We start from the raw sequence: 12,126 nt of genomic DNA on the forward strand, positions 1-12,126 counted from the left end.
CAATAAGGATATATAAAAAAAAATAAATAATGGTAATTTAAACTGAGCAAACATAAAAGTGCTTTATATTGTGACATGACATGACTGCACACACACACACACACACACACTCACACTCACTGGGGCCGTGTGTGTACCTGTGTGCAGATCTCCAGGGGTTTCCCGCTCAGGCTCTGAGGCATCTCCCTGCAGCGGGTGGAGAGGTTGAGGATGGCGGTGGCAGCCATGTGCGCCGCCTCCATGTCGTGTGTGTAGTCGAAGCTGCTCTTGCTGCAGGTGCTGCTGGCGCTGCTCTCTCCTCCTCTCGCTCCTCCTCCTCCACAGCTCAGGCTGCTGCTGCTGCTGGGGCCGTAGCTGCTCGTGGTGCTGCTCGCCGAGCTCGAGCTCTTGCAGTAGCGTTTAGCTGTCGGGACACACAGAGCCGGGCCGTCACGCTTACGGGGCAGATCTCAAAACAAGCATTATTCACTGAGATACTATAATAGCTTTCATTCTTAGTTTCAGTTAGTTTTTATGTTTTCTCCTTTGTTATTTTATATTTAGTTAAAGTTCAATTAATTACTAACACAGTAATAGTCACATGTTTGCCGGAAGCTAGAGCACCTGACATCAAAGCAAATTTAAAAGTGCTGGCTAATGCTAATCGTAAATACTCTAAAATTATTATTCACGTCGGCACTAATGATGTTCAACTTTGCCAGTCGGAGATCACTAAAATTAACATTTAAAGAGGTGTGTGAACTCGCAAGTACGATGTCAGGAGAAGTAATTTGCTCTGGTCCCCTTCCTGTTCGTTGGAGTGATGAGATAGTTAGCAGATTATCATCATTTATCAGATTATCAATAACATAGGTTTCATAGACAAGCCTGAGTAAGCCTGGTTTGTCTCAAGGTTTTTTTTCTCCATTTTAACACCTGTTTGCCACCTGTTTGCCACTTGATGTCACCTGATGGAGTTTTTGGGTTCCTTGCCACTGTCGCCTTTGGCTTGCTTAGTTGGGGACACTTGACATTTGACTTGACATTTATTCAACAGTGCTTTGATCTGCCTGCATTGACACTATTATTTAAGAGCTGCTGTGCAGCCCAAATTATGTACCAGTTATCAATGTAAAGCTGCTTTGACACAATCTGCATTGTAAAAAGCGCTATATAAATAAAGGTGACTTCACTAAGTTATAATCATTAACAACATGTAATTAGAGTTAGGGTTTAGTTTAGGGTTGTAATTGTGCCTAATTTACTGTTGTTACTACAGTAAGTACATGTAAAATGTGTAAAAACGGACACTGTAAAATAAAGTGTTATCACCTATATCACTCAGTGCTATCATGGGTAAGTACACTATAGGTGCGTGTCCTGTAAATAAAGTGTAAATCGAAGCTCAGGTGTTAGTGTCTGTAGTCAAATCCCTTTAGGAGGGAATGTCTTGTTTATTATGATGATTTTGATGATTACGAGGAGATGTTAAATGATGAGGGGGTGTTGGGGTGTAAGTGAGAGACGGAGAGACACTCTCTACAGTTTGACAAAAGACACAATGAGCCACAACACCAGCTGGGCATCAAAGTGACATCTCCCACCGGCGTCCTGCTGCCATCTCTCTCTCTCTATCTTCTCCCTCCAGTCTGGTCATTAAAGCATGGCCGGGGATCTCACAGTCTTGCGCACAGAATTGCAATTAGCAGCAGCCCTAAATCCAGACTGTGATTTGCCTAAACCGCCTCATTCATTATGCATCTGCCTCCAGATCATTTCCATACATTTCCATAGCTCAGAAATACAGTGAGGGAAGATCTCTGAGGCTTTTCTGACAGGGTTGAGTTCCCTGCCAAACACATCTAGCCGTCTCAGACCTGAGCAGTCACATGTTCGAGAGTCATGGTGATGATAATGATCATACAGTATCTGGACACTAAAGGCAAACTTAAACTCTCCGTCTTCACTGGACAACAGAATACCAAACCAAGAGACATATATTTAAAATTAATATAATTGATCTAGCATTTAGAAGTTATAGACATAATTGTTTATACACCCATATTGGAAACAAATTTTGAAGCGGTCATGTTTATTTTATAGAGCGTATTTTTCTAATAAGTAAATATATAAGAGTGTTTGGGATGTGAGGGTGTGCTGTTTACGCTGTATCGTCAAGTTATGGTTACCACATGCCTCATTTTATTCATAAATTTAAAAACCTCATTATAAAAAGCCATAGGAAAATCTCGAAGGAACCAGCGGCGAATTAATCTTCCGGGATTTGACGTCATTCCTGCAGGACTCATTTAACTGAAACCATTTAAAATTTAACTTGAAATGAAATAAACGCTAACTACAACAAAATATTTAAAAAACTTAAACTTATATTATTTCAGCTAGTTGCCAAAGAAATGAAATGAAAAACTAATAAAATTACAGCAAAAATACTAAAACTTACAGAAGTTTTAGTATTATTTTTGTTGTAATTTGTTGTTTTGTTGTTGTATATATAAAAAACAACATATATGTTGTATATATATATATATATATATATATATATATATATATATATATATATATATATATATATATATATATATAAAACATTCAAACTAAAAGATGAATATGGTTGAACTTGTTTTAGATATTTTTGTTATTGCATTTATTTTTTTTAATGTGATCAGTGAGCAAAACCTTCCAGTTAAACCCAAACATTTTTGATATGACATATTTTATTTCTACAAATGTTCATGTTGATAAGATTATGGTGCTATAAGATCCTTGCCATTTCCATTGAAGGCCATTTACACCATCACCATAGAAAATACATTTCTTTATTTCCTGTTTGTTTAATAAATAGAGTCAAAAATATATTTAATACATTTGTCACAGTACAGCTGTTTAAAGTAATTACAAAAATGGCTCTAAAAAATGAAGTAAATTCTTAGAAAAGCTCATTAAAAAGACATTTTAAAGTGTGACTTTAGTGTCCAGATACTTTTTTTCTCTCAAAAGTTTGGCTTCAGTACTTTTACATGTTTAAAGAAAGTAATACTGTTTTATTCAGCAAGTTATTTTAGTATCAGTGATATAGTATTACTGTTTAGGTTATTTTGGTGATATACTATCATACTATTTACATTAGGCATGTGACGGTATCACATTTTCATGTTGCGATTAATTGCTGAAGCTTTCATCACAGTATATGGTATTATCACGATATTGAAATAGTGTTGTCATAGTATAACAGGTTTAGGAACTCTTTTGTAATAACAAAAGAACTCTGAATGTTTAAATACAATAATACAATACACCGACAATATATATAATGTAACATTTTCAAACAGATTAAAGTGCAAACGAATTAGGCTATAAAGAACAATAGGAAACAAGGTCACGTTATTTAATGCATTAACTGAGATTGAGCTACATTTGTTACAGAAAATATTATTTTTTAATGTGAGAGAGTAAGAAACTCAACTGATCATTGTTAGGTTTATCTCAGGTTCATTAAATAAGTTCTTTTGATTTTAGTAATATTATTAAACAGTAACTAAGAAATTAACATTAGCTAAGAATAATTAATGCTTTATAAGCATATTTGGTAATAATGGTAATAATTTATTAACATGTTAATACATTTCTAATCATTAGGGCATGTTATGGTCCACATTAAAAAATGAATAATTCATTGAAAATAAATAGCCTATTTAGTCTTTAAGTATTCAGTATTTGGTGCTGTGATGAACAACACTGAGATTACAAAGAAATGAATGTCTGTTTGAAGCATCTTAAACACTTCACTAGCGCAGCTGCTTTGTTTGTGGGGTTTCCGGGGTAGCCGCTGCATTTCTGCTGTTCCATTATATTTCTGTTTTCACATTGATTTAGTTAAAGTTTTTTAGTAACTTTGTGTTTTTGTCATTTTTAATATACAGTTTTATTAAGTTTGAGTTATTTCAGTACTTCTAAGAACTAATTTTATTTTATTTCCAGTAACATTTATTTAAAAAAAATGTTAGTTTTAGTTAACAACAACAACAACAATAATAATAATAACCCTGGCAAGAACACATTGATCAAAAGTAACAGTAAAGACATTTATAATGTGACAAAAGATTCTATTTCAAATAAATTCTGTTCTTTTGAACTTTCTATTCATCAAAGAATCCTGGAAAATAAAATGTTTCAGGGTTTCCACAGAAATCTGCAGCAGCACAACTGTTTTCAACATTGATAATAATCATAAATGTTTCTTGAGCAGCAAATCATCATATCAGAATGATTTCTGAAGGATCATGTGACACTGAAGACTGGAGTAATTCAGCTTTGATCACAAGAATAAATTATATTTTCCTATATATATTCACTTAGAAAACAGCTATTTCACAATTTTACTGTATTTGTGATCAAATGAATGCAGCCTTGGTGAGCAGAAGAGACTCTTTCATTAACCTCACCGACCCCAAACCTTCGAACAGTACATTGATTTCCCAGAGCAGACGTGTGGATGTCTTACCCTCATCACTCTTGGGCAGCGTGTCCCGACCGTGGAGCTTGGGTGCAGCAGTGTGCCGTTTGCTGTAGATGTTGTTGGTGTTGTCATAGTTGTTGTAGTCAAAGCTGGTTTTGGAGTACTTCTCTAACTCTTTGGCCAGGTTGGAGCGCGGGGTTGAAGTGGGAACGTTGTTTTTATAGCCGTACTGTGGAATCTCCAGCTGTTTCACAAAGCACATGGGCCTGAAACAGACACAGCCAGCAGTTTATGCTGAATCATGTGTCTGCTGCCAGTGATGAATGGGCTTCGCACAGAAAGCTCAACACAAATCGCTGCCTATTTGTAAGATATTCACTTTCTAACAAAGAGGCAAATTCACAACTTGACCTACACTGTAAAAAAATGATTGTAATTTTAACTGTAAAAGACTAAATATGCAACAGTAAGTTCATGTGCTATACACATTTAATGCTGCATCTTCTGTTGTTAAATGAATGTTGATTGCATTATTATAGTGTCGTGTTTGTTATCATGATGATGTTTAGAGTTGTGCGGACGTGTCTGTTACCTGAGCACACGATCTGAAGCCTGGTTGGATTTGCCTCCATCACATGACTGATGTTTCTCGTGGGCTTTGGCCAGTTTCTCTGCAGCCGCTATTGGGCAACCCGACAGGCTGGATGAACAGACAGAAATGTGAGGGACGTGGCTCAACAAAGACACGTCAACAAGTGACAAATCACATTCATCTGTCTGCCTTTCTTTAACACACATTATGCATCTCAGACACATCTCTGATACCATCTGCTGTGATCTGCTCTGTGCTGTACTGAAATAAAGTCAGAGCCAGAACGCTGATGACTAAAATCAGAAGTAAGAGCGAGTCTTGGTTATTTCTCCTAAAAACAGTGATTAGATAATCCATAAAGATTTTAAAGAAAGAACTGAAATCTTCTATTGTTAATATATCGAAATTCTGAGGAAATAAAGTCACAATTACCTTTTTTTTTTTTTTTTATTCAGTGGCAGAAACAAGCTTTCATGTTTTCCATTACAAATATCAAAACATTCTTAAATCAAAATACTTATTTATGCTTAAATACACTTAAATGCTTAATGCTTAATACAAGAAAAATATCTGTCAATGGGGTATTTTTTTAAACTTAATTCAAAGAAAAAACAAGATTATTTGTATTACCCTATTGACAGATTTTCTTCCTTGTTTTCAGCAAAAACTCTAAATATTTTTTCAGAAAACAAGGCAATATGTCATTTTTCATCTCCAGTAAATGAATCTTGATTTAGGAATGTTTAGATATTTGTACTGGAAAACAAGTCAGAAATGCAGAATAAACAGAAAGTGTATGAAACAACCTCAGATCCACACACTGTTCCTCTACAGTGTGATTTAAAGTTTTCACTCAGAAATTGGTAATCAGTTTCAAATAATTACAACAAAACAACAAGTAATACATTGAATTAAACATGCAAATTTTAAGTAGAAAGACTGAAATATCACCCCAATAATCTTTGTTTTATTTAAACTGTTTGTTTACAGTGTAGGTAGTGCCATAAGCTCAGACAGAGATATGAAGCGCTGCTGAAGGTGTGTGTGTGTGTGTGTGTGTGGGGTTCAGGGGTCTGTCGAGGTGTCAGTGAGGTGCTAATGGCTGACGCTCCTACAGCAGCTGCTGAGAGCATTACTGCAGAACCACAGATCCACAGATCTGCACAAACCATTTCAATCCACACGCAAAACCTTCGACGATGACGACAAATTATATTAGAATTATACTATTTATGCTCATAATCAGACTACAGTTACTTTTTATTGATTACATGATTTTATACATTATACATACAGTAAATTATTCACACTTTATTGATTTTCCCTGATTCTTATTTTTATTTTAAGTTTTACATTTTTATTTACATTGACATGCAGGTAAACAAATAAAATATATTTATTTTTTAGTAAGTGTTTTTTTTAAATTGTTTTTATTTATTTATTAATTTATTAAAAATTTCTAGGATGTAATTAAGTATTAGCTTTTCATCAACTCATGAAGCCGCTGCAGATCCTTCACGAATCTCAGTTTGGGAAACCCTGACGTAATGTGATGTTTAATGCACTTCATCATGTTGATTACAATGAATGGAATATATTTTCTTTCTTTTATATCAATGTGGGACAAAATAATCCTGTCAAAAGTAATCTAAATGGAATCAAAAAGTAATCCGATTAGATTACCTAAAATCTACCAGATCATGTTACTAATGACAATTTTCATCATCTAATTTGTAATCAGTGACAGACTACAATTTGTTAGTTAGAGTTAGTGTTCAGGAAGTCAGCCTACCAATGGCTTACTTATATGGCCCTATTTTAACGATCTAAACGCAAAGTGTAAAGCGCACGGCGCAGGTGCACTCAGGGCGTGTCCAAATCCACTTTTGCTATTTTAACGACGGAAAAACGGTCTGTGCACCGGGGCGCATTTTTGAAATGGGTTGTCCCTATTCTCTTAATGAGTAATGGGTGTAACGTTCAATAAACCAATCAGAGTGTCATCTCCCATTCCCTTTAAGAGCGAGATGCGCTCGCGCCATGGCGGATTGCTTACATGGTGGAATTTGTTGGCGGAAAAGCTGAACGCTTTTCAAGCGAAGAAACCGATCTGCTCGTGCGCGAAGTTAAAGCGGGCTTGCAAATGCAGGCTTTCAAATAGCTCCGCGCGATGAGTCAGTTAATATATATGTGTGTGAATTGGCACAGTTTCGTTCATCATTATAAGTAGTAATAGGCTGAATTGAAAATAGGTAGCCTAATTCTAATACACGCAATGACTATTCATCATTACATTTTTATATTTATGTAGCCTACACAATAATATTCTTTTACACTGTAATCCTTTTGTTTTTAATATTTGGCATGTTTGTGTGATGCGCATCCCTGTGTGTAATAAGCAAAGTCGACGCGCCCAGAGGCGCAGTTTCTACCAACGCGCTCTAACAAAAAAATATTGCGCCATTGACTTTAGACCAGGTTTGAGTTGGTCTATGGCGCAGTCTATTTTCAGCTCCTTAAAATAGCAATGCGGCTGAACACACCTCTTTTTTAGACCAGCACGCCCATGGGCGCACTAACTGGCGCAAATGCATTTACTAATTTAAAGACGTGGCGCTGAACGGGAAAACGCGAACGGCGCCGGACGCAAACTAGCAAACACACTTGCGCTGCGCCTTGTGTCGCATTGCGCCGGGTGTATTATAGGGCCATAGTCTCTATTCATTAACATAGAAAGTATTTTACCATAAAAATGACATACTTTACATTTAATATCTAAGAACTGTGACTTTGAATCTGGAATTTTGAGACTTTGAAATGAAATTAGAAACCAATGCTTTGTACCACCAGAAACCAAAGGTACAACTGAGAAATTTGCTGAGAGAAAGGGGGAAAGTAGGCAACGCTGTGATTTTCTGCAGAATAAAGATGATTATAATGAACATGACCGCTTCTCTCGTCCAGACTGAGAGGAACTCACCTCCTGTGAGAGTTCCTGTTGCTGTTGACGTGACCCCGGCCCGTGCAGCCAGGCGTAGGGCACTTAAGAACATTTTCATACATTGCAAGAACTTGACAGCAGGCGAGAGAAATAGGGTGGAAGATTAGGAGTTAGAGGCCCACAGTTAGTCATCTGCATTAGTGTGAAACACTCGTCATTATCAGCAGCACGCTCAGAACCAGAGACATCAAACAGCGGCATGCAAGGAACTGCTAATGGAAGAACAGTGGCATGCACATGCACCATGCAGCGCGAGTCCTGGAACAAATCACATCAGTATGCTATTCTATTCTATTCTATTCTATTCTATTCTATTCTATTCTATTCTATATTCTATTCTATATTCTATTCTATATTCTATTCTATTCTATTCTATTCTATATTCTATTCTGTTCTATTCTATTCTATTCTGTTCTATTCTATTTTGTTCTGTTTTATTCTATTCTGTTCTGTTCTATTCTATCCCATTCTTTTCTTTTCTTCTTTTCTATTCTATTCTGTTCAATTCTATTGTATTCTATTGTATTCTATTCTATTCTATATTATATTCTATTCCATTCTATTCTATTCTATTTTATCCTGTTCTGTTCTATTCTATCTTATTATATTCTGTTCTGTTCTATTCTACCCCAATCTATTCTATATATTCTATTCTAGTCTATTCTATTCTATTATATATTCTGTTCTATTCTATTCTATATTTTTTCTATTATATATTTTGTTCTGTTTTATTCTATTCTGTTCTGTTCTATTCTATCCCATTCTTTTCTTTTCTTCTTTTCTATTCTATTCTATTCTGTTCTGTTCAATTCAATTCAATTCTATTCTATTCTATTCTATTCTATTCTATATTCTATTCTATTCCATTCTATTGTATCCTGTTCTGTTCTATTCTATCTTATTATATTCTGTTCTGTTCTATTCTACCCCAATCTATTCTATATATTCTACTCTAGTCTATTCTATTCTATTATATATTCTGTTCTATTCTATTCTATATTCTATTCTGTTGTATTCTATTTTGTTCTGTTTTATTCTATCCCATTCTTTTCTTTTCTTCTTTTCTATTCTATTCTATTCTATTCTATTCTATTCTATTCTTTTCTATTCTGTTCTGTTCTGTTCAATTCTATTATATTCTATTCTATATTCTATTCTATTCCATTCTATTCTATTTTATCCTGTTCTGTTCTATTCTATCTTATTATATTCTGTTCTGTTCTATTCTATCCCAATCTATTCTATATATTCTACTCTAGTCTATTCTATTCTATTATATATTCTGTTCTATTCTATTCTATTCTGTTTTATTCCATTCTGTTCTGATCTATTCTATTATATTCTATTCTGTTCTGTTCTATTCTATCCCAATCTATTCTATATATTCTACTCTAGCCTATTCCATTCAATTCTATCCCATTCTTTTCTTTTCTTTTTTCTATTCTGTTCTATTCTATATTCTGTTCTGTTCTATTCTATTCTATTATGTCCTGTTCTATTCTATTCTGTTCTATTCTATTCTATATTCTGTTCTGTTCTATTCTATTCTATTCTATTATGTTTTATTATATTCTATTCTATTCTGTTCTATTCTATTCGTAGTCAAAGGCATATTTTAAGTGTAAACAAACAATACCTAAATATGAACCTTTGTGCAAAAATATGATATTAATAGTAAACTATAAGTACAGTATGATGTTTAGTTCAATTTACAAGTATACTCACAGTGTAAAAACAATTAAAGACTAGTAGTTTACTTAGTAACTTCTAAATGTACTTCCATGAACTAAAAAGTGTGACAGAAGTATACAGCTAATAAACTAACAGTATACATATAAGATCACTTGTAGTATAGTTTACAGTTCAAAAGTAAAACTTAGTTGTAAGCATTGAGTACACAACTAGTTTACGACTTACACTTAGATTACACTTAAAAGTACACTTTTATAAACTAAAAAGTGGGACAATTTAGTAACAAGAAGTAATGAAATAGTACATTTGCAAGTATACTAGTATGCTTACCACCTATACTTTGAAAATATACTTGAACCCAACCCAATCTGGGTATCATTTTCATTCATTTTAATAAACTATTCTATTCTATTCTATTCTATTCTATTCTATTCTATTCTATTCTATTCTATTCTATTCTATTCTATCCTAGCTCCTCGTTTTAATCAGATTCCCTGCTGGAAGAGGTTGTAAGTAAGGTCTGATGTGTAGTTAACAGGCCAGTGCGGTCAGTTGTGAGTGATGCAGACAGACGGTTTGACGGAGAGCTCCAAACCGGATTACATCCTCATCACTAGCTGAAGCTGTCAGCTAAAGTTAGCTCATGCATCCAGTCGTTCGGTGTGAGGTGTTGCTGCTCTTGATTGCTTCAGCTCTGCATTTGTCTTTCATTTGCAGTAGACACACGTCAGCAATCAATGAAATCACCGCCCAAACGCTACCTCTCTCTGATCCCAGACTCTATTATTCATCTGCGCATGTCTTTGTCTTCTCTGTCCATGACCGTCTGAACTCCCTGCTGACAGCAATTAGATTACTGTTCATTAGGACGCTGGAGTGGGGGGCAGAGAGCGTGGGCCGGGGCGAGCAGACCGGCGCTCTTCCGGTGCTCATCTTCATCATTATCAGCTCCTTAATCCCTCACCCTCATCTTCAACATACTCTGACATGTTCATTACTGAGCAGCAGGCAGGATCTGCTCACCTCCACCCACTGAGACGCATGTCTGAACGCAAGTAAAGCTTAATTTAAAAGGCCATATTATGCCTTTTCACAGAGTCTTGATGTTGTTTTTGTGCTCTGCTACTCTATTTTCCTCATATTCTCATTGTTGCAGCTCCTCTCTTGCCAGTCTGTCAGTAACGCTCTGTGTACTTCCTGTCTTTATGAAGCCCCTCCTTCTGAAAAGCACAATGTGCTCTGATTGGTCGGCTGGAGCAGTGTGTTGTGATTGGTCATTAGGGAAATGTCCCGCCCCTTACCATAACCGCCAGTTTCAACACACTACTAACTAACTCAACCAGGCCCCGCCCCTTTATTCTGCGCATGAATTATTTAAATGAGGAATATTGTGAAGAAACTCAAGATGGAGTTCAGAAACACTGACACTGATATAGAGAAGATCTCTTCATGCTCAAACAGCAACATTACACACTAAAGACAGATGAAGATTTAAAAACTGTGAAACTTAGCACAGATTTTAATTAACACAAATCCAACCGATTAAACTTCTGTCACCACGGTCTAATGATCATCTACACAAACTTCTGAGATCTGAAGATCACACTTGGCTGAATTCATGTTTCTCCTTTATCTCAAAACTCTTTTCTTGTGGGTAAATGATTGATTTGTTTTGAAGACGAATATAAATTGTGGTCACATACAGTATGCATTTATTTACAAACCTTCACTTTGAACATGTCAATTTTTAAAGAAAAAAAAAATGCCATAGAAAAAAATTGCCTTTTCATACACTTGTCACGGTTATAGACTGTTTCCTTTAGTTCCTGTTTCCTTGCTCTGTTTAGTTTCAGCTTCCTTGGTTTCTGATTATGTCCATGTTTGTTTCTATGGTTGCTTATAATTATCAGATGTGTCTTATTTAGTTCATTGTTATCTCTTTAGTATTCAAGTCTTGAGTTTGTTCTGTTCCTCTTCCGGTATTGTCTTGTGTTTATTTACGCTGCCTTTGTTTACTCCTGGATAATTTTGTTTCATTTGATTAAAGGACTAGCTAATCCCATCTTCTGCTCATCCTTGCTGAGTGCATTACTGTGAATGGTTAGGCCTACATTATGTGCATTTACTGTAAAATACTGTCAAATGTATGGTTTTTGCAGGTAAACAGCATAAATTACCAATTTGTAGTGAAAAACAGTAAAAGGACTTTCACAGAAGATGCATGTGAATATATTTTATATAAATAATTTGGATTCTTCTCATATTTTGGTGTGTAATGATTAATAAATGACATTATTTTCATTTGTGGGTGAACTAACCCTTTAATGTTCATTGTGATGGTTTCTGTTATTAAGCATGTTTATTGCATTATTTTAGTGTCATGTA

The 12,126-nt window shown here is 35.1% G+C and overlaps 1 protein-coding gene across 1 annotated transcript in view; it reads right to left on the bottom strand.

The window, feature by feature from the left end:
• Nucleotides 1-12,126, bottom strand: part of myt1lb (myelin transcription factor 1-like, b) — a 60,035-nt gene that overhangs the window by 25,884 nt on the left and 22,025 nt on the right. The window contains exons 6-9 of the mRNA XM_067368395.1: nt 8,029-8,119; nt 5,049-5,156; nt 4,502-4,722; nt 138-403 (exon numbers count right to left, since the gene is read on the bottom strand). Of these exons, the coding sequence (XP_067224496.1) occupies nt 138-403; nt 4,502-4,722; nt 5,049-5,156; nt 8,029-8,119 (686 nt within the window). The remainder of the gene's footprint in view (nt 1-137; nt 404-4,501; nt 4,723-5,048; nt 5,157-8,028; nt 8,120-12,126) is intronic.

Source organism: Chanodichthys erythropterus, chromosome 18, assembly GCF_024489055.1.
Source record: "Chanodichthys erythropterus isolate Z2021 chromosome 18, ASM2448905v1, whole genome shotgun sequence".
Classification (NCBI taxonomy): Eukaryota; Metazoa; Chordata; class Actinopteri; order Cypriniformes; family Xenocyprididae; genus Chanodichthys; species Chanodichthys erythropterus.